Source organism: Schistocerca cancellata, chromosome 6, assembly GCF_023864275.1.
Source record: "Schistocerca cancellata isolate TAMUIC-IGC-003103 chromosome 6, iqSchCanc2.1, whole genome shotgun sequence".
Taxonomy (NCBI): domain Eukaryota; kingdom Metazoa; phylum Arthropoda; class Insecta; order Orthoptera; family Acrididae; genus Schistocerca; species Schistocerca cancellata.
The window spans coordinates 678,779,704-678,802,114 of record NC_064631.1 but is presented as its reverse complement, the minus strand read 5'-3'; the positions used below and the strand labels follow the sequence as shown (position 1 = coordinate 678,802,114).

Here is a 22,411-nt window from a genome sequence, read left to right as displayed (position 1 = left end):
GAGCATCCCAGTGACCTTTCTTCCACTGTTAATCTTTTTTAATTAATTTCTACCTCTGATTTTGCTTCCATCTCTAAAACGGGCCCCAAATAACAGGAAGTATTGACCTTCTTAATTCTCTTTCCCTCTATACATACGTCATCTGGATCATTAGTGAGGTTTTCTGTTTTCTGACAATCTTCGATCCCCAGTTTCAGTATTCCACTGCTAACTGATTACATTTATAATTTGTATCCTCTCCACCTTGTGCTATTACTACTTGATCGCCACCAAATAGTAGGTGATGTAAATAAACTCCATCTTTAATTTCTAGCCACATCCAATTGCATTTACGAGACCATATCTTTCTTTAAGACTTTAAATAACGTTACTAACATGGGGTAGCTTTGCAAGACGCCCTTGCTTGTTCTAAATTTCTGTGAAAGTGTATTACCATTTCTCACTTGAGATATGTTATCTTTATGTACTTCTTGTACATATTATTTTAATTAAAGGACCCTTTCTGTTCGCCATGTGTAATGCTCTCCAAAGGATTTTTCCCGGGACAGTATTATATGCTTTTTCTTAACCCATAAAAATTAATCGTATGTTTTTTTTATTTTTCCCTGTGTTTCTCTAAGTTCTGTCGTAATGTGAAAATATGATCTATGCAGTATCTACTAGCTGTGAAGCGTCATTGTTCTTCCTGGGTTTTAAAATTTATTTCCAGCTTATTTTTAATTATTTTCCCAAAAAGTTCCCATTAATGTGCTTATATCACAAATTCCTCGATAGTTCGAGCAGCTTTTGCGATGTCTTTTCTTATACATGATATTAATGTATCCCAGGTTCATTTCCTTGAGTACTGAATCTCCATGTCACATTTTACTGAATAACCGTGTTGTTAGTTTCACAGTTTTGTCACCACCATATTTTAAGGACTCCAGATTGATACTGCCTATTGACTTACCATTCTTCCCTGTTCTTAATACCTTACTCACCTCACTTTCTAAAATTTCGATCTCCGCCCTTTCCTATTCCTTTCCTTCCACTGTTCCTTCCTCCAGATATTCTTCTCTATCCGCATTTAATAATTTACGGCGATATTCTTCCCATTCCTTTGGTGTTATCAGTTGAAGATTGGTTTTGGCTTTCGTCTCTTGTCGAAGCCCGTTTAATACTGACCACTCTTCTTTCGCTCTCCCAAATCCTAGTTTGCTATTGACATTGGCACATATCCTTTCCAATGCTTCATTCTTTACTATCCTTATTTTGTTCATCACTTCGTTCTTCTTTCACTTGTAGATTGTTCTTCTTGTTTCCAATTTATTATTTAACCACTGGTTGAATGCGTTCCTCTTTTCTTTAATTCCACCCCTATTTCCTCCGACCATCATTATGCTGTACAGCTGTGGTTGTTTCCCTGTATGCCCAGCACCTCTGTTGCTTTATTTATAACATTGGTTTTTATGTATTCATAAATTTCCTCTGTACTTCCTTCAAATGATTCTTCCAATGTCCTTTCCATTCCGGCAGCAAGGAATGTTCGTGTACTTTCATTTTGTAGGCTGTCAATACTGAAATGCAGATTTTGAGCTTTCTCAACACAGTCCGTTCTAGTGTTGTTAGTATCATTCTTTGCATTCTTCCTGGTCCCGGCGGAGATTCGAGTCCTCCCTCGGGCATGGGTGTGTGTGTGTTTGTCCTTAGGATAATTTAGGTTAAGTAGTGTGTAAGCTTAGGGACTGATGACCTTAGCAGTTAAGTCCCATAAGATTTCACACCCATCTTTTTCTTTGCATTCTTCCATGGTCAAAAGCTCTTCATTTTTGCTAGTTAATGGTGTGATCCGCACTGGGCTCCTCTCTATAAGATCTAACATCTGCTGCATTGAAACGACTTGTCTGTCTAATGGTAATATAATCTATTATAGAACGAATTTCTCTAATATTATGAATATCCTTGTGTATGAAAAATGTGTTGGTAATTTTCAGATCAAACTGTTCACAAATTTCAATCAATCGTTCTCTATTGTCATTATATTCTGTCTTTCCATGTTTTCCCAATATTGTACGTGGTTCTCTAATTCCTACTCCTCCGTTCATATCCCAATGATAATCAGTTGCTTCCTCCTCGGGATTTTTTTCTGTAATCTCCCTGAGGGTTGTCCAGAGAGTACCTTCCTCCTGGTCTCTTGTAGTAATAATTACAACTTCCCTGGAAAATAGAGTCATTTCCACCATAAAACACGTTCAGTAATAAATTCCCAATTTGTGAGTCTCTTTTTCCATGCTTTCTTTATCATAATGGAGACTCCTGATTTGGCTCCTACCGCTTTGGACGTCCCGCTCCAAATACATACATACTCACATCAAAAAAAGTTTTGCATCACCTCGGTTCCAAGAGTTCCGGAACCTGTATAGAAAATTGGAATAGAGTCAACATAACATAAACATCACTTCCAAACTTTTTATTGCTCATGAAACCCACACATTGCATGTTGTACCACCATACAGCGAGACCTTCAGAGGTGGTGGTCCAGATTGTTGTACACACCGGTACCTCTAATACCCAGTAGCACGTCCTCTTGCATTGATGCATGGCTGTATTCGTCGTGGCATACTATCCACAAATTCATCAAGGCACTGTTGGTCCGGATTGTCCCACTCCTCAACGGCGATTCGGCGTAGATCACTAAGAGTGGTTGGTCGGTCACGTCGTCCATAAACAGCCTTTTTCAATCTATCCCAGGCATGTTTATATGGGTTCATGTTTGGAGAACATGCTGGCCAGTCTAGTCGAGCGATGTTGTTATCCTGAAGGAAGTCATTCACCAGATGTGCACGATGGGGGCGCGAATTGTCGTCCATGAAGAGAGTGCCTCGCCAAAATGCTGCCGACATGGTTGCACTATCGGTCGGAGGATGGCATTCACGTATCGTACAGCTGTTACGGCGCCTTCCATTACCACCAGCGGCGTACGTCGGCCCCACATAATGCCACCCCAAAACAGTAGGGAACAACCACCTTGTTGCAATCGCTAAACAGTGTGTCTAAGTCGTTCATCCTGACCGGGTTGCCTCCAAACATGTCTCCGGCGATTGCCTGGTTGAAGGCATATGCGACACTCATCGGTGAAGAGAACGTGATGCCAATCCTGAACGGTCTATTCGGCATGTTGTCGGGCCCATCTGCATGGTGTCGTGATTGCAAAGATGGACCTGGCCATGGACGTCGGGAGTGAAGTTGCGCATCATGCAGCCTATTGCGCACAGTTTGAGTCGTAACACGACGTCCTGTGGCTGCGCGAAAAGCATTATTCAACATGGTGGCGTTGCTGTCAGGGTTTCTCCGAGCCATAATCCGTAGGTAGCGGTCATCCACTGCAGTAGTAACCCTTTGGCAGCCTGAGCGAGGCGTGTCATCGACAGTTTCTGTCTCTCTGTATCTCCACCATGTCCAAATAACATCACTTTGGTTCACTCCGAGACTCCTGGACATTTCCCTTGTTGAGAGCCCTTCCTGGCAGAAAGTAACAATGCGGACGCGACAGAACCGCGGTATTGACCGTCTAGGCATGGTTGAACTACAGACAACACGAGCCGTGTGCCTCGTTCCTGGTGGAATGTCTGGAACTGATCGGCTGTTGGACCCCCTCCGTCTAATAGGCGCTGCTCACGGATGGTTGTTTACTTCTTTGGGCGGATTTAGTGGCATCTCTGAACAGTCAAAGGGACTGTGACTTGATACAATATCCACAGTCAACGTCTATCCTCAGGAATTCTGGCAGTATTTACCGAGTTCTTCTTCTCCTTTGCCTTTCCTCTTGGTCTCAGAGAATAAGACAACACCCATTTCTAACCTGTCAGGTTCTGTTGGTAATATTTTAAATTTTGTGGAGATACCTTGCACATTGCAACATCTAAATGTCATTTTCCCTTTTTCGTCGCTAGTTCGTTGTCCAAGATTCAAGTTCTTCCTAGGCGTATAATTAGGTTTTTTAGCGTTTGTTGTATTCGATTTTTTATCTGAGTGCTTTATTGAAGATGGATATAGGTGGGTGGGCGGTGGTGAGTTGGGGATGGTTTGGGTGCAGTGGATTCTTGGTATGATTTGGGTGCTGGAGATTTTTGGAGTGATTAGTGTGTGTGTGTGAGTGTGTGTGTGTGTGTGTGTGTGTGTGTGTGTGTGTGTGGCCCGTCTAGATTAATTTGGAGTTGGCTATGGTTGTTAAGTACACATTTTGGGAAACTGTAGTTTCTTATGGAAGGCAAATTTATTTGAAGTGAGAACTTTTTGATTTGTGTTTGATTAGATAGATGTGGTGAAGGGGATTTGATATCGTTGTCTTCGTTTGAATTACGTAGGTTAAGTGAAATTTGCTGTAACGTTTTGTATGGCTTCTTTATGTGTGTGTCTTGGGGGGGTTAACGACATCTGGTATCGTTGCCTTATTTGAGCCGTAGGTTAAGGGAAATTTGCGATACTGGTTACTGTGGTTGTATGAGAGGCATGGTATCGCAAACGACGTGAACGCCATCGATGCTAATGAACGAGTGCCAAACACTAGTGGGTTTGGAGTATTTATGTCGCCGAGGAGAGGCTCTGCTGTATGACGTCATTCGTAATGACCGAATTGATTCTGTTCTTCCCGATTTGTCAGCGGTTCTCAGTTCCGCTGCATTTGCTTACAGAATTTGTACAGGGTCTTTAGTGCTTATTGTTGGTCAAAGTCTCGTTAGACGTTGTTGCGCCCTGCCTAGTGTCTCTTGTGTAACTCTACGGAAGTAACGAAGGCAGTACTGTCTGCACTATTCCAGCCATTTTCCGCTGAGTTCCTCCCAGACTCTCTTAAGAGCGGCGAGGTGGCTACTCTGCCTGATCCAATAACAGTGTTGAAATGTTTAGGCTCCTCGGCTGGCGACACTTTCGCGTAGCTGAGTAACGCTAATTGTTTTGAACATAGAAAAAATTTTACTCTCCCGTTGTTTTACTAATTTTGTCGCGTAACGCTTCTGTGCACGGCTAGGAAACCTAAGGCTACATGCTCGCGTACTTTTATTCATCTTTTGTGTAGCTCTTCCCTAACTTTTGGAGAGCAGTATACTATCCATTTCTTTTACTGACACAGTATTCTACAAATACAGACACACAGAGGTGGTCAAACAGAGATAAACTGAATCAAGTCTGAAAAACGTGAACGTTCCATACAGTAATAAGCTAGCGTACGTTCCGAGGTAAAGCTGCTCGCCGTCGAAACAGAACACTGTACTGGCCCGCCGCAGATCTCGCCGGTGCCGCCCGTGGGCCACGCCTTCTGCAGAAGGCGCCGTGTGTTGGTGGCATACGTGTTACGAACCACACCGTGGCCGAAACAGTGTACCAACAGGAGCCAAAGAAACGGTAACCTCAAAATCATCGGCAGAGGAACGGAAGAAGCATTTTTTGATGTTGTACACTCCTGGAAATGGAAAAAAGAACACATTGACACCGGTGTGTCAGACCCACCATACTTGCTCCGGACACTGCGACAGGGCTGTACAAGCAATGATCACACGCGCGGCACAGCGGACACACCAGGAACCGCGGTGTTGGCCGTCGAATGGCGCTAGCTGCGCAGCATTTGTGCACCGCCGCCGTCAGTGTCAGCCAGTTTGCCGTGGCATACGGAGCTCCATCGCAGTCTTTAACACTGGTAGCATGCCGCGACAGCGTGGACGTGAACCGTATGTGCAGTTGACGGACTTTGAGCGAGGGCGTATAGTGGGCATGCGGGAGGCCGGGTGGACGTACCGCCGAATTGCTCAACACGTGGGGCGTGAGGTCTCCACAGTACATCGATGTTGTCGCCAGTGGTCGGCGGAAGGTGCACGTGCCCGTCGACCTGGGACCGGACCGCAGCGACGCACGGATGCACGCCAAGACCGTAGGATCCTACGCAGTGCCGTAGGGGACCGCACCGCCACTTCCCAGCAAATTAGGGACACTGTTGCTCCTGGGGTATAGGCGAGGACCATTTGCAACCGTCTCCATGAAGCTGGGCTACGGTCCCGCACACCGTTAGGCCGTCTTCCGCTCACGCCCCAACATCGTGCAGCCCGCCTCCAGTGGTGTCGCGACAGGCGTGAATGGAGGGACGAATGGAGACGTGTCGTCTTCAGCGATGAGAGTCGCTTCTGCCTTGGTGCCAATGATGGTCGTATGCGTGTTTGGCGCCGTGCAGGTGAGCGCCACAATCAGGACTGCATACGACCGAGGCACACAGGGCCAACACCCGGCATCATGGTGTGGGGAGCGATCTCCTACACTGGCCGTACACCACTGGTGATCGTCGAGGGGACACTGAATAGTGCACGGTACATCCAAACCGTCATCGAACCCATCGTTCTACCATTCCTAGCCCGGCAAGGGAACTTGCTGTTCCAACAGGACAATGCACGTCCGCATGTATCCCGTGCCACCCAACGTGCTCTAGAAGGTGTAAGTCAACTACCCTGGCCAGCAAGATCTCCGGATCTGTCCCCCATTGAGCATGTTTGGGACTGGATGAAGCGTCGTCTCACGCGGTCTGCACGTCCAGCACGAACGCTGGTCCAACTGAGGCGCCAGGTGGAAATGGCATGGCAAGCCGTTCCACAGGACTACATCCAGCATCTCTACGATCGTCTCCATGGGAGAATAGCAGCCTGCATTGCTGCGAAAGGTGGATATACACTGTACTAGTGCCGACATTGTGCATGCTCTGTTGCCTGTGTCTATGTGCCTGTGGTTCTGTCAGTGTGATCATGTGATGTATCTGACCCCAGGAATGTGTCAATAAAGTTTCCCCTTCCTGGGACAATGAATTCATGGTGTTCTTATTTCAATTTCCAGGAGTGTATAAGGGTAGACTAGCTACAGTCAAAACATGGGCGGTCAATAGTGGGGACTGACCTCTCCTCGCGTCCGCTATTTATGCGGGAAATGAGGTCATGTGTTTCCTTCGTGTGACTTCCTCCAGCAACAGTGGCAATGTGGCAGACTGAGTCAGCATCACTGCCAGTACCACATATCCCATCTCTGGCAGATCTGTGATTTTGTCTTAAAAGTCAGACCAGGGCGCAATAGTTTTGCTGCTGTGCTTGTACATGTACTGTTTCTAAATGGATGCTGTTTCTAAAAACCTGTGATATGGGTGTAAACCTGCTATATGCGTGTTTGTTATCTACAAACAGCACGTAAACTATTTGTCTTCTTTTGTTTTACACTTCACGTGCATTCGGATTACTCCTTGCATTTCTAAGCACCATTTGCTGTTTACGTTATGGAACAGCAAGATCAATACGGATTCTTCTATCTTCGCATTTCCAGTTGATGAAACAGTACTTGAATGAAAAGTAATGCCTCCACCTTCGTTAACTGGGTTCGGATGGGAATGTTTTAATAAATCAAACGCAGAAATAATCCTTAGAATGTGATGTTTAATTACCAATATTCACTTTTCCACATAATCACCAGCCAATGGATACATTTCTGCCAACGATGAAAAAGTTTTCTGAAGCTGTTACGGAACAAGTCGACAATCTGTTTCCGCAACCACAGTCTCACAATTCTGTCAACGTCTTCATCAGAAGCATAATGATGTCGTCGCAGATCGTCTTTCATTATCGGGAACACACGGAAGTCAGACGGTGCTAAATCTGGACTGTATGGAGGATGTCGTACGGTGGTGAGATTCAGTCTCTGAAGTTCTGCTGTGGTGTCACTTAATGTTACGTGTGCCTCACTGTTTTTTTTTTTTTTTTTAACGAAGTTGTGCCTGATTTTATTCTGAGAAGCTCAGTAATGTTGTTAAAAATACCGTAAATGTAAATGTGATTCAAAAAGTACTTGAAGTGAAGTGAAGCGCAGCTGGACAGCAAGAAACTCTTAAGCGCGCAATCCCCGAAACGATAGTACTCGTGAATCATTGAGTATGGACTCTCAAAAAAGACAATTGATTTATTAAAAAAAAGAGGACTGTTATCTGTATCTTGTGAAAAGAGGACGTGTTGCTAGGCCGTCGCTCAGAACGTATTGTTATATTTAATGAAAATTGAAATTTTAGTGTTAAAATCGAGTAAAGTATGCGTAAGAGTTGCCGAACATTTATGTATACAAATTTTCTGGAAGTGAAGAATAGAAATATCTTGTTTTCGGAAAAGGAGGTGAACTTCATTGTCGTCGCCGTCTATCTATCGACAGAATTGTAAGTCTACGAAGTTCACTAAAATACAGGGAAAGAAATGTATTCTCTATAGTTTTCATTCAATAAGTAACCACCCTTTCATAATTTCTCAATTACAGTAATTGGATTATGTTCTTGTACAATAGTATGGTGCTGATCTCCACTGACCGCCGGCCGGAGTGGCCGAGCGGTTCTAGGCGCTGCAGTCTGTAACCGCGCGACCGCTACGGTCGCAGGTTCGAATCCTGCCTCGGGCATGGATGTGTGTGATGTCCTTAGGTTAGTTAGGTTTAAGTAGTTCTAAGTTCTAGGGGACTGATGACCTCAGAAGTTAAGTCCCATGGTGCTTAGAGCCATTTGAACCATTTTTTTAACTTCACTGACCAATTTTGAACTTGCAGGACGTGTAGTTTGAAGGAAGTTTGTCAGCCAAGCGATCTCCTTTTCTCACGAAAAGCAGATTGCTGTTTGATCTTATTTGCTTACAACAGTGGTCCCTTAGGTATGAAAAGCTACGAAAACTTGGGGTCAAACCTATCCGCAATACGGCCAAGTAACTAACAGAGCCGTATTTTAAACTTTAGAGAACAATAACTTGCTCCAAATTATAATACGTCACCAACTGGTGCAGAAGCTGATCATTCAAGGAGGCAGCAACCAATATTCAGGTACCAGCTACGACTTAGTCATTTTATAGCACGTGGAGTGTGTGGTTTGGCATTGTCATGCTGCAGGAAAACATTTCCTTTTTCCGTTCGGACCCTTGTTAGCCGTCGTTTCAGAGTTCGCAGTGTTGTGATGTAACGCTCTGAATTTATTGTTGTTCTATGATCAAGGAAATCAACATGGATAACACCATCTGCGTTGTTTTGTTTGTCACACAGGTCAGATGTTCACGCCTCAACATCTTTAAACTTACTAGCCCAACGACGCACAGTACTCACATCAACACAACCACCATAAACTGTTCCCACTCTCTGCTGAATCTCCTTTGTTTCGCTCGGGGTAGCCGCGCGGTTTGAGGCGCCTTGTCACGGTCCGCGCGGCTCCCCCTGTCGGAGGTTCGTAGTCCTCCCTCGGGCATGGTTGTATGTGTTGTCCTTAGCGTAGGTTAGTTTAAGGGGCTCCGGAAAGGCTCAAAATCATGAGAAGCTCAATTTTTCCTTTTTTGCGTTTTCTGAATCTGCAGACTATTACCTTTTAATAGATATATAATTTATTCAATTCCGAAGACTACAACTATTTTTAAATTTTTTTTGAAATGTGTTCTACATGGGCGTGACCCACTGTGGCGCTGTTAAACTGCTGTCAAATGGTGTTATTATTAACGTCCGTGTTCAACAGGTACATTTTAGTGATGTGAGATAAAGTATGTGTTGTGGCTAACCTGTGATGGTTCAATATATATCGCTGGTGTTATTGTCGATTGTTTCATGTTTATTTACTCTGTCGTTATCTCGAAAATATTCGTAATTAATTCTGTTTCTTGAGTCTCTGTTTTGTTGAAGTATAATAATGAGTAAAAGTAAAGTATTAGAAATCCTCTGAAGGCTTGTAAGAAAAGGAGAAATGTTGGAAAGCCAAAGGTATGTGTTATTACTGTAAATAATAACATTCTAACATGGTACGAGCGATGCTTGCTTTAGACAAGGAACGCCTTCGGGCTGCAGACAGGGCTGTAAAGAGTCTAGAAATACAAGCAAGAGTAAACAGGAGGAGGAACAAGAGGAAGCTGGAGGAGGAGTTTGCAGAGGATGAAGATAATCCATCCTATGGACCTGGAATGCACTAAAAAGTTAATCCAATCTTTGTCGCTCGATTCCCAAAACTTTTATTTTCTCATACTAATTACATGTTTTCTAAGGATCTTCCAAACATATTTGTTTCAAACTTTCAGTAAATGTTACACAGTACCTTCTGCATAATTTAACACAGCCTTTTTCCAAAAAACTTTATATTTTTGAATTTATAAATAAAAAATTGCAAAGAAATGTTGTGAACTTTCATTACAATTGAAAAAAAATCATCTTTAATAACTGAACTAAAATTTTGTAAAATCCCTGTGTTAAGTTGTAGCCCATATTCCAATAAATAATCTGTAAAAAGTTCAACTTCCTACCTCAAATACTTTGTGAGGAAAGATATAATTTATAAGCGTTATTTTAACATTGCAAGTATAGGGCGTTCCGGAGCCCCTTAAGTTAGATTAAGTAGTGTGTAAGCTTAGGGACCGATGACCTCAGTAGTTTGGTCCGATAAACCTTACCATTAAAAACAAGTCCCCTTTAGGGTGACACCTTCTGATGCCAACAATTCAATTACTGCACATTGCTTAAATCGCATTGACCGACCGTCTGCTCAGGGTTCCATACTTTACTCTGTAACAAATGGTTCAAATGGCTCTGAGCACCATGGGACTTAACTACTGAGGTCATCAGTCCCCTAGAACTTAGAACTACTTAAACCTAACTAACCTAAGAACATCACACACATCCATGCCCGAGGCAGTATTCGAACCTGCGACCGTAGCGGTCACGCGGTTCCAGACTGAAGCGCTTAGAACCGCTCGGCCACTCCGGCCGGCTACTCTGTAACAACACAACCGTTCAATGCTAAGGCTTCCCGCCAACTGGAGCTGTAGAGAAGAGGCTAGGGAACAAGCCAGTACCTGCCACATACCAATACTGCCAACTGTTGCAGAGTTACGAAGGTGGAGGCATTACTTTTCAGTCAAACCTCGTATTACTAGTATTCCTGTATTCCAGTGTAGTTCCCAGTTTCTAAAATATTTTTCTTTTTATGAAAACGGTATATTTTGGCTACTGCCAAATCTGCTGGAAACCACAGCTTTTCCCAAAATTTTCTTGGGACATATGTCAAATCGATCGTCAAGTTCTTACTATTCACTTTCAGAGCTCTACATTGATTGCATCTCATTCAGAGGCTTCACTGTTCAAGATATTTGGAATTCCCTAAACGTTTTCTATAGTCAGTGATTTAGCATCTCCAGGGCCTTTCACAATTCATGTTACACTCTTGTAAACGCTGTAGAAGGCACTTAGCACATCAAATTTCACATAGGAACCCATGTCCGGAAACGTCAGCCAACGACGGTACTAAGCATCATAATTATAGGCGCCGACGCCTGTAAGTGTATGTACACACGGGATGACACTGTGATGATGCTACAGACTTCCTAGGATGATGGCAAAGGATAAGTGTGTGAATTTGAGGTAGGGGTCCCTGTGCCGGAAACGAACGAGTCGAAAGTTATAAGCTAAATCCGTTCTGAGTCCTCCGACAGTGGAATACATGTATTGGTACTGTTGTTTCTAAGATTGTAGGGTGAGCAACAGTCAGAGTTGGTAGTATGGACCACAACAAGAAAAAATGTACAGTGAACAGGGACTGACATACCTCTTAAAGTGGGAATTTTAGAGCCCGTGTTTACTAGGGATTTTTTTTTTCCTTTGGCAGCCCAACAATCTTAGCAACAACAGTACCAATACATGTATTCCACAGTCAGAGGTGTCAGAACAATATTCCATAATAAATTTCAAAGTTACAGGCGCCGGCGTAATTATATATATATATATATATATATATATATATATATATATATATATATATATATATATATATATATATGCAGGCGCCTGTAACTTCTACGCTCTCTAGCGTCGTAGAATAACGTTTCCGGGCATGGGTTCCTGAGTGAAACTTGATCTGCTTAGGCTTACTACAACCTCTAAAAGTGTGTTCAAATGGCTCTGAGCACTTTGCGACTTAACTTCTGAGGTCATTAGTCGCCTAGAACTTAGAACTAATTAAACCTAACTAACCTAAGGACATCACACACATCCATGCCCGAGGCAGGATCCGAACCTGTGACCGTAGCGGTCGCTCGGTTCCAGACTGTAGCGCCTAGAACCGCACGACCACTCCGGCCGGCTAAAAGTGTGTAACATGAATCGTGAAGCACCCCGTATATTTGGTATTATCTGACCAAAATTGAATTTGTGTTATTTCGTAGTTAACAACTTCAGAGCACTTGGTCGGGATTTGACTGTATTCATTATCCCAGCGTGCTACCTCCCCTTTTATGTTCTAGAAGATGAGGACTGAGCAGTCTAGCAAACTTAACTGACCTGATTTTTTTTTTTCAGTAGTGACTCTTACGACAAGAGTATAACGCGCCTGAAGCAGAAGTACTACTTTTTTATTCTCGTTTTCATTAGAGGATAAACTGAACGCTTCAACTAAAAAATACTGAGTGTAAATGAAGACGAAACAGAGTTCATTTTATTCGGACCTTTCTGATGGAACATACAGACTTTTTTTTTTAAAATGTTGTATTGTATCTATCCCAAAATATATTGAGGGAGACTTTAGCCTCTTACGGAGTGGCCGTGTCATCGATTATTTCTCCACCCACAGTGATGTAGTCTCTTTTTAAACACATCTGTTCTTGTGTGTATCGTGGATTTTAGCAGCAGTTTATTGTTTTTTATTACTTCCGTAGAAATACTGGAACACGTGAAGCAACACTGACCTTACGACTTATCTTAGAAGAAAGATTAAGGAAAGGCAAACCTACGTTCCTAGCATTTGTAGACTTAGAGAAAGCTTTTGACAATGTTGACTGGAACACTCTCTTTCAGATTCTGAAGGTGTCAGGGGTAAAACACAGGGAGCGAAAGGCTATTTACAATTTGTACAGAAACGAGACGGCAGTTATAAGAGTCGAGGGGCATGAAAGGGAAGCAGTGGTTGGGAAGGAAGTGAGACAGGGTTGTAGCCTCTCCCCGATGTTATTCAATCTGTATATTGAGCAAGCAGCAAAGGAAACAAAAGAGAAATTCGGAGTAGGAATTAAAATCCATGGAGAAGAAATAAAAAATTTGAGGTTTGCTGATGACATTGTAATTGTGTCGGAGGCAGCAAAGGACCTGGAAGAGCAGTTGAATGGAATGGACAGTGTCTTGAACGGAGGGTGTAAGATGAACATCAACAAAAGCAAAAGTAGGATAGTGGAATGTAGCCGAATTAAGTCGGGTGATGCCGAGGGAATTAGATTAGGAAATGAGACACTTAAAGTAGTAAAGGAGTTTTGCTATTTGCGGAGCAAAATAACTGATGATGGTCGAAGTAGAGAGGATATAAAACGTAGACTGGCAATGGCAAGGAAAGCGTTTCTGAAGAAGACAAATTTGTTAACATCGAGTATAGATTTAAGTGTCAGGAAGTCGTTTCTGAAAGTATTTGTATGGAGTGTAGCCATGTATGGAAGTGATACATGGACGATAAATAGTTTGGACAAGAAGAGAATAGAATCATCGAAATGTGGTGCTACAGAAGAATGCTAAAGATTAGATGGGTAGATCACATAACTAATGAGGAGGTATTGAATAAAATTGGGGAGAAGAGGAGTTTGTGGCACAAATTGACTAGAAGAAGGGACCGGTTGGTAGGACATGTCCTGAGGCATCAAGGGATCACGAATTTAACATTGGAGGGCAGCGTGGAGGATAAAAATCGTAGAGGGAGACCAAGAGATGAATACACTAAACAGATTCAGAAGGATGTAGGTTGCAGTAGGTACTGGGAGATGAAGAAGCTTCCACAGGATAGAGTAGCATGGAGAGCTGCATCAAACCAGTCTCAGGACTGAAGACCTCAACAACAATATGACCTCCCTTAGGTCAGTATGCTGTTTTAAATGCGCCGTGTTAGTGTGCTGTTCTTGTCTTGCCTTAGAGCTACTTGACCGATTTAAAAAATTAGTCGTCTTTATTTATATCGTGTAAGGGTGCTGATGGTCCAGCAGCCCCGCTCTCTGAAGCTGCTGTCGCCTCTTGAGCCTCGTGGTGGACGCTGTCTGTCGTTTCGCAGGCCGCGCAGTCGCAGCCGCAGGCCCAGCCGCCGCCGCAGCCGCCCAAGAGCTCTGTGCGGAAGCCGATGCCCATCAACTTCCGCAGCTCTGCCTCGACAGCCCAGCAGCAGCAGCAGCAGAGCTCCGCCGCCGCCGCCCCCGCGCCTGACAAGTCCCCCGGCCCGCAGCCGTCCGCCTCCGCCGCCACCGTCACCGTCGCAGCAGCACCAGCCTCCTCTGCGTCCGCCCCCGTGGCCGCCCCCACGCCAGCCACCGCAGCCGCAAACGCCCCCGCCGCCCCGAGGGCGCCGGGCCGCCCCCGCACAGTGGTGTGCTACCTGTGTGGACGCGAGTTCGGCACCAAGTCGTACCCGCTGCACGAGCCACACTGCCTCCAGGTCAGAGCGCGCATCTCACCCTACACTTCACCCTAGGCGCACGGCGGCACAAGCTGGCTTGCTAGGTGTTCCCATGTAGTCGGGACTGCCCCGGTTTTACTGCTGAAACCCCGTCTCTCGATTATACAATATATTGAACATGGCTGAAACGGTCACACAGCAGAAGCAATAAATGACGGCCAATCAGTTGGAAAAAAAAGAAAAAAAGGTGGTTTTCATATAACCTTCATCACTGTTTCGCCGGATCTAAACACGTCTTCTTCAGAAGGAAAGGCCTTTGGCTCATTCGAAAGAATAACATATCAAATAAGTGCAGGGAGCTAGCAACTCCCTCGCACTACGTGCGACTGCGAGATTCAAAACGACGGGAGTGGGAGGGAGCTGCTAACAGCTTGCATTTATTTGACATGTTGTTGTTTTGAACGAGCCAAAGGTCTGTTCTTCTGAAGAAGACGGGTTTATATCCGTCGAAACAGTGGTCAAGGTTTTATGAAAACCACTATTTTTTTGCGTCTGGTTAGTCGTCCTTTATTCCTGGTCTCGTTTATACATTACCGGGACACTTAAAAATCTCCAGTACACTAAAATGGTTAATATCTCACATATAAGGGTTAGTCAAATTAAAACGAGACAGATGGGAAAAATAAGTAAACTGTTTATTATTTCAAAAGTAACCGCATGAACTGTTAATACAACTATTCCACTGTGAAACAGACGGGGTGAAGAGACTTCTCGATCGCGAAATGCGGTTTCTCAGTCTCCCACATGCGCCAGTTTTGCTTATTGGCGAACCTATCCAAATGAAAGTGGGCTTCAGCGCTCAACCAAACCGTATTAATTTCCATCATTCCCCGCGGCCAACCGTGCAGTTTGAACGTCCCAACGCAAACCGTTCACAAGTTAGACGATTTTATTTCATATAGTTCATTAATTGTCACCCTGTATGTTGATTTGATTCGTGAAAGTACCCCTATGCTTTTCACGCGTGCGAACTACACGCTATGTGTCTTTTCGAGACTGAGTGAGATTTTTGTGGTGTCTCCCAGAGAATTTCTTTGATACTTCTTGATATATAGTTCTCTCATTTAATTATTATTTATTTGTCTGGCTGTAATAGCTGCCGAACAAACTGACAAAAACAGTACAAGGGAAAAAAAAAAGAATGCCACAGGTGAGTTTAGGCTTTCTCGGCGAATCTGGATGAGTCGGGTAGTCGGGCTGTCAGCCGAGTCAAGGCGTCGTTCTACGGAAACGTTTCAACAAGTTTCCTAGTTGTCATCTGAAGATGACCGATAGGAACCTTGTTGGATCGTTGCCGCAGAACGACGGAACGGAAGGTGAGATATGTTGGTGAGATAGTTCAATGCGTGCAGGACAGGCTATTCAAGGAAATGTTAGACCGACAATGGGGGAGAAATATTGCTGGTGATGAGAATTGCAATGTGCAGAAGAGATGTGACATTGGCGCAACGTAGGAAGAAAAGGAACACTGTACCAAAACAGGCGAAAGACGTACTAGTCTAAATGGTAGTAATACTAGTTAAAAATAATTTTGAATGGCCGAGAGAAATTCTCTTTGATATAAACACCACACTTCTGGTAAAAAGTGAAATGCCGGCATCCTTTTAAACGGCGACGTAATCGTGTTCATAAAATGTATTCGACAACAAACATCATATAAAATGCTGCCCAACTGGAAGTACTCACTTGTAACTCCTACTACCAATCGTTTCTTGCGATTGACGACAGATGAAGAGTTTAAGTGAAACAAAGCGTTTCTCCGGTTGACTTGGATTTTAATTCAACTTTGTCGATTGCTCTTCAACGGACGCTTCTGCAGTGTTACGAGGTGCATTCAAGTTCTAAGGCCTCCGATTTTTTTCTCCGGACTGGAAAGAGATAGAAACATGCGCATTGTTTTAAAATGAGGCCGCGTTCATTGTCAATACGTCCCAGAGATGGCAGCACCATACGGCAGATGGAATTTTACCGCCAGCGGCGAGAATGAGAACTGTTTTAAATACGTAAAATGGCGACGTTTTCCTTACTTGGACAGCATGCAATCATTCGTTTTCTGAATTTGCGTGGTGTGAAACCAATTGAAATTCATCGACAGTTGAAGGAGACATGTGGTGATGGACTTATGGATGTATCGAAAGTGCGTTCATGGGTGCGACAGTTTAATGAAGGCAGAACATCATGTGACAACAAACCGAAACAACCTCGGGCTCGCACAAGCCGGTCTGACGATACGATCGAGAAAGTGGAGAGAATTGTTTTGGGGGATCGCCGAATGACTGTTGAACAGATCGCCTCCAGAGTTGGCATTTCTGTGGGTTCTGTGCACACAATCCTGCATGACGACCTGAAAGTGCGAAAAGTGTCATCCAGGTGGGTGCCACGAATGCTGACGGACGACCACACGGCTGCCTGTGTGGCATGTTGCCAAGCAATGTTGACGAGCAACGACAGCACGAATGGGACTTTCTTTTCGTCGGTTATGATAATGGATGAGACGTGGATGCCATTTTTCAATCCAGAAACAAAGCGCCAGTCAGCTCAATGGAAGCACACAGATTCACCGTCACCAAAACAATTTCGGGTAACCGCCAGTGCTGAAAAAATGATGGTGTCCATGTTCTGGGACAGCGAGGGCGTAATCCTTAGCCATTGCGTTCCAAAGGGCACTACAGTAACAGGTGCATCCTACGAAAATGTTTTGAAGAACAAATTCCTTCCTGCACTGCAACAAAAACGTCCGGGAACGGCTGCGCGTGTGCTGTTTCACCAAGACAACGCACCCGCACATCGAGCTAACGTTACGCAACAGTTTCTTCGTGATAACAACTTTGAAGTGATTCCTCATGCTCCCTATTCACCTGACCTGGCTCCTAGTGCCTTTTGGCTTTTTCCAACAATGAAAGACACTCTCTGTGGCCGCACATTCACCAGCCATGCTGCTATTGCCTCAGCGATTTTCCAGTGGTCAAAACAGACTCCTAAAGAAGCCTTCGCCGCTGCCATGGTATCATGGCGTCAGCGTTGTGAAAAATGTGTACGTCTGCAGGGCGATTACGTCGAGAAGTAACGCCAGTTTCATCGATTTCGGGTGAGTAGTTAATTAGAAAAAAAATCGGAGGCCTTAGAACTTGAATGCACCTCGTACTTGTTAAGATTTGACAACGACACTACTGGGAACGTAAATTTACACATAGACTTTCAGTATTCGCTACGTCTTTTTTCCACGAAGGCTAATAGTCTATTACAATTTAAGCATAGACAATGCTTTGTGTAAATGTATTAGTTACAGGAATAAAACGGCTCAAACGTTGCACCTATGTCTGAATACTGAAAACATTAATCGTAAAGCGTGCTACATTTAATTTACAGTCTCGTACTTGTAAAGATGATCGCTTAGGGTTTCGTGTGCCTACATACCGTATAAATTATAGTGACTCGGTTTCGAGTTGATTAAAAAGAAGAAATCCGAAGAACAGAAAGTTCTGAAAAGTAACATTGCATTTAGTGCGCCCTTGGGTTTGCCGATGAAGTGGCCTCGTCAGGTATCTGTAGGTCGTAAATATCTGCTGGTGGAGTATACTGGTATTAGCATAATGACTGGCGTTGCACTCATCGTATAAAAAACTTTTTACCCTGTTTTGAATATTATGCGCCCTTAGCCCCGTGTGCATTTATCATTTTCGGCGGTGCCATTAACACAACGATCCATTGTCCTGGTGTCTCTTTCGACACTTCGTGACGTGATGGCGGCTACACCTGAGCAGTACGGCATCCTGTTTGCTGGAATACTGAGTATGCAGATAAACTTAACAGCCAAGGCGATTGTGAAACAATGCAGTGGCGAATTTGGGTGTCAGTAGGTAGATTCCCCCAATAGCATCAAAACACTAAAATCTTATAATGTAATTTGGAAGAGAGCAAAGAAACACACCTGTACATTCCCTTCTTCGGCATTGGTATCACCTGCCACAGAAACTAACGACTGGGATGCGCAGTTAACTTTCCTTGCATCATAATCCAAAGCTTAGTATTTTCATCAGCAGGTTTTGTCTTATTGGATACCGTACATCCTTGCCCTTCTGTAACCTGAGAATTGATGCACTCATTGTGAAGTCAACTTTACATTATTTCCGTAGACGAAACTCACTCGACGCATAAAAAGCAAGTACGTGTTCCAGAACCTTGCGATAGACTATACTTCGAAGCAAGCGAGCATTGCTCGTAATAAGATGTGCATTTTTATGTTGTCCCATGAAATTTCGGGCAAACTGCCTGATGTCGGTAACTTTCTGCCACGACATTTCGAGTCACAGACTTCTGGGCATCTTGAGTTGTATACTGGCTAACTTCGATACTGGCGAAATTATACCGAACTCCCCTATTTAAGACCTCGGTGGCGCACGCGTGGTGCTCATGAAAGTTTCTGCGCAAGCGTTACGTGACCGAATGCTCTTCTGATTTAACTCTGTGCATTGGTGGAAACTCGCCTTATCGACATCAGATCGATTACTTTCATTCGACAAAATCTCAAAACGACGTCGGGTACGCAGAACACGAAGTTTTCCAATGGCAGGATGCCATCCATATGTACCTGGAAATCACAGTGACGATTCATAAGTTCCTCAGACAGTCTTTTTCCCACAGGTTCCTTAGTGACAGTGCTCCAAATGTTCGAAATATGTACTAAAATTTTCGTTTCACTGTTATTCATGGAGTGAGCAGTAGAAATACCGTGTTCAGTAATAGCGTATTTGCTAGTTTGGAGAAGACGAGCGTATCTCTGGGCCTGTATGATGTGCTTCTGAACAGGGGCCGCGATTTGCCCGACAAAAGATTTGCCTTTCTCGCACGGAATCCTATAAAATCCCCAGCTTGCGCAGTTATAAGTCGTTTAATTTCGCAGATGCACCGAGAATTTTACTACAGGACGAACGACTGCTTTAACCTTGTGTTGTCTTAGTGCTCTGCCTATTTTCGCGAAAACATTTCTAATGTATGGCAGATAATCTGTCGTTATGAAGGCCTTAACCTCTTTCCTGTTCTGCCGTTTATACGTCTGTAGCGCTCTCTGTATCTGATGAGATCATTAGGTACTTTGTAGAAATATTGGAACACGTGAGGCAATACTGACCTTACGACTTCTCTTAGAAGAAAGATTAAGGAAAGGCAAACCTACGTTCCTAGCATTTGTAGACTTAGAGAAAGCTTTTGACAATGTTGACTGCAACACACTCTTTCAGATTCTGAATGTGACAGGGGTAAAACACAGGGAGCGAAAGGCTATTTACAATTTATACAGAAACCAGATGGCAGTTATAAGAGCTGAGGGGCATGAAAGGGAAGCAGTGGTTGGGAAGGGAGTGAGACAGGGTTGTAGCCTCTCCCCGATGCTATTCAATGTGTATATTGAGCAAGCAGTAAATGAAACAAAAGAAAAATTCGGAGTAGGTATTAAAATCCATGGAGAAGAAAAAAAACTTTGAGGTTCGCCGATGACATTGTAATTCTATCTGAGACAGCAAAGGATTTGGAAGAGCAGTTGAACGATATGGACAGTATCTTGAAAGGAGGATATAACATGAACATCAATAAAAGCAAAACAAGGATAGTGGAATGTAGTCGAATTAAGTCGGGTGATGCTGAGGGAATTAGATTAGAAAATGACACTTAAAGTAGTAAAGGAGTGTTCTATTTTGGGAGCAAAATAACTGATGATGGTTGAAGTAGAGAGGATATAAAATGTAGACTGGCAACGGCATGGAAAGCGTTTCTGAAGAAGAGAAATTTGTTAACATCGAGTAGAGATTTAAGTGTCAGGAAGTCTTTCTAAAAGTATTTGTATGGAGTGTAGCCATGTGTGGAAGTGAAACATGGAAGATGGTTTGGACAAGAAGAGAATAGAAGCTTTCGAAATGTGGTGCTACAGAAGAATGCTGAAGATTAGATGGGTAGATCACATAACTAATGAGGAGGTATTGAACAGAATTGGGGAGAAGAGGAGTTTGTGGCACAACTTGAGTAGAAGAAGGGACCGGTTAGTAGGACATGTTCTGAGGCATCAAGGGATCACCGATTTAGTATTGGAGGGCAGCGTGGAGGGTAAAAATCGAAGAGGGAGACCAAGAGATGAATACACTAAACAGATACAGAAGGATGTAGGTTGCAGTAGGTACTGGGAGATGAAGAACTTGTACAGGATAGAGTATCATGGAGAGCTGCATTAAACCATTCTCTTGACTGAAGACCACAACAACAACAACAACAACAGGGACACGGTTTGTACTTGTTGCAATTCCAGCAGGAGGTTTCGACATCCGAGATGGTACGGAGTTTGTGAATTGAGGTCTTGAGAACGCCCATTGTCTGTGCTGGACGGAGGCAACTGGTAGCTTCTAAATATAGGCCTGTATGGGCGGGCTTTCGATACACAGAATGTCAGAGTGTAAGGGAGAGAAAGAATACGTTTTAGACCGCATGAATTGGATTCTGTTTCCAGAAGTATGTATTGCTGCATTTAGAAATGACAGCAATACTTTCTTCATCTACATCTACATTTATACTCCGCAAGCCACCCAACGGTGTGTGGCGGAGGGCACTTTACATGCCACTGTCATTACCTCCCTTTCCTGTTCCAGTCGCGTATGGTTCGCGGGAAGAACGACTGTCTGAAAGCCTCTGTGCGCGCTCTAATCTCTCTAATTTTACATTCGTGATCTCCTCGGGAGGTATAAGTAGGGGGAAGCAATATATTCGATACCTCATCCAGAAACGCACCCTCTCGAAACCTGGCGAGCAAGCTACACCGCGAAGCAGAGCGCCTCTCTTGCAGAGTCCGCCACTTGAGTTTGTTAAACATCTCCGTAACGCTATCACGGTTACCAAATAACCCTGTGACGAAACGCGCCGCTCTTCTTTGAATCTTCTCTATCTCCTCCGTCAACCCGATCTGGTACGGATCCCACACTGATGAGCAATACTCAAGTATAGGTCGAACGAGTGTTTTGTAAGCCACCTCCTTTGTTGATGGACTACATTTTCTAAGGACTCTCCCAATGAATCTCAACCTGGTACCCGCCTTACCAACAATTAATTTTATATGATCATTCCACTTCAAATCGTTCCGCACGCATACTCCCAGATATTTTACAGAAGTAACTGCTACCAGTGTTTGTTCCGCTATCATATAATCATACAATAAAGGATCCTTCTTTCTATGTATTCGCAATACATTACATTTGTCTATGTTAAGGGTCAGTTGCCACTCCCTGCACCAAGTGCCTATCCGCTGCAGATCTTCCTGCATTTCGCTACAATTTTCTAATGCTGCAACTTCTCTGTATACTACAGCATCATCCGCGAAAAGCCGCATGGAACTTCCGACACTATCTACTAGGTCATTTATATATATTGTGAAAAGCAATGGTCCCATAACACTCCCCTGTGGCACACCAGAGGTTACTTTAACGTCTGTAGACGTCTCTCCGTTGATAACAACATGCTGCGTTCTGTTTGCTAAAAACTCTTCAATTCAGCCACACAGCTGGTCTGATATTCCGTAGGCTCTTACTTTGTTTATCAGGCGACAGTGCGGAACTGTATCGAACGCCTTCCGGAAGTCAAGAAAAATAGCATCTACCTGGGAGCCTGTATCTAATATTTTCTGGGTCTCATGAACAAATAAAGCGAGTTGGGTCTCACACGATCGCTGTTTCCGGAATCCATGTTGATTCCTACATAGTAGATTCTGAGTTTCCAAAAACGACATGATATTCGAGCAAAAAACATGTTCTAAAATTCTACAACAGATCGACGTCAGAGATATAGGTCTATAGTTTTGCGCATCTGCTCGACGACCCATCTTGAAGACTGGGACTACCTGTGCTCTTTTCCAATCATTTGGAATCTTCCGTTCCTCTAGAGACTTGCGGTACACGG

General features: G+C 43.8%; 1 protein-coding gene across 3 annotated transcripts in view; it reads left to right on the top strand.

Annotated features, from left to right (window-relative positions):
- LOC126191505 (zinc finger protein 474-like) overlaps positions 1-22,411 on the top strand; it is a 385,398-nt gene that overhangs the window by 112,097 nt on the left and 250,890 nt on the right. For all 3 annotated transcript variants that reach the window (XM_049932398.1, XM_049932397.1, XM_049932395.1), the window contains one exon: positions 14,078-14,455. In XM_049932398.1, coding sequence (XP_049788355.1) covers positions 14,078-14,455 — 378 coding nt within the window. The remainder of the gene's footprint in view (positions 1-14,077; positions 14,456-22,411) is intronic.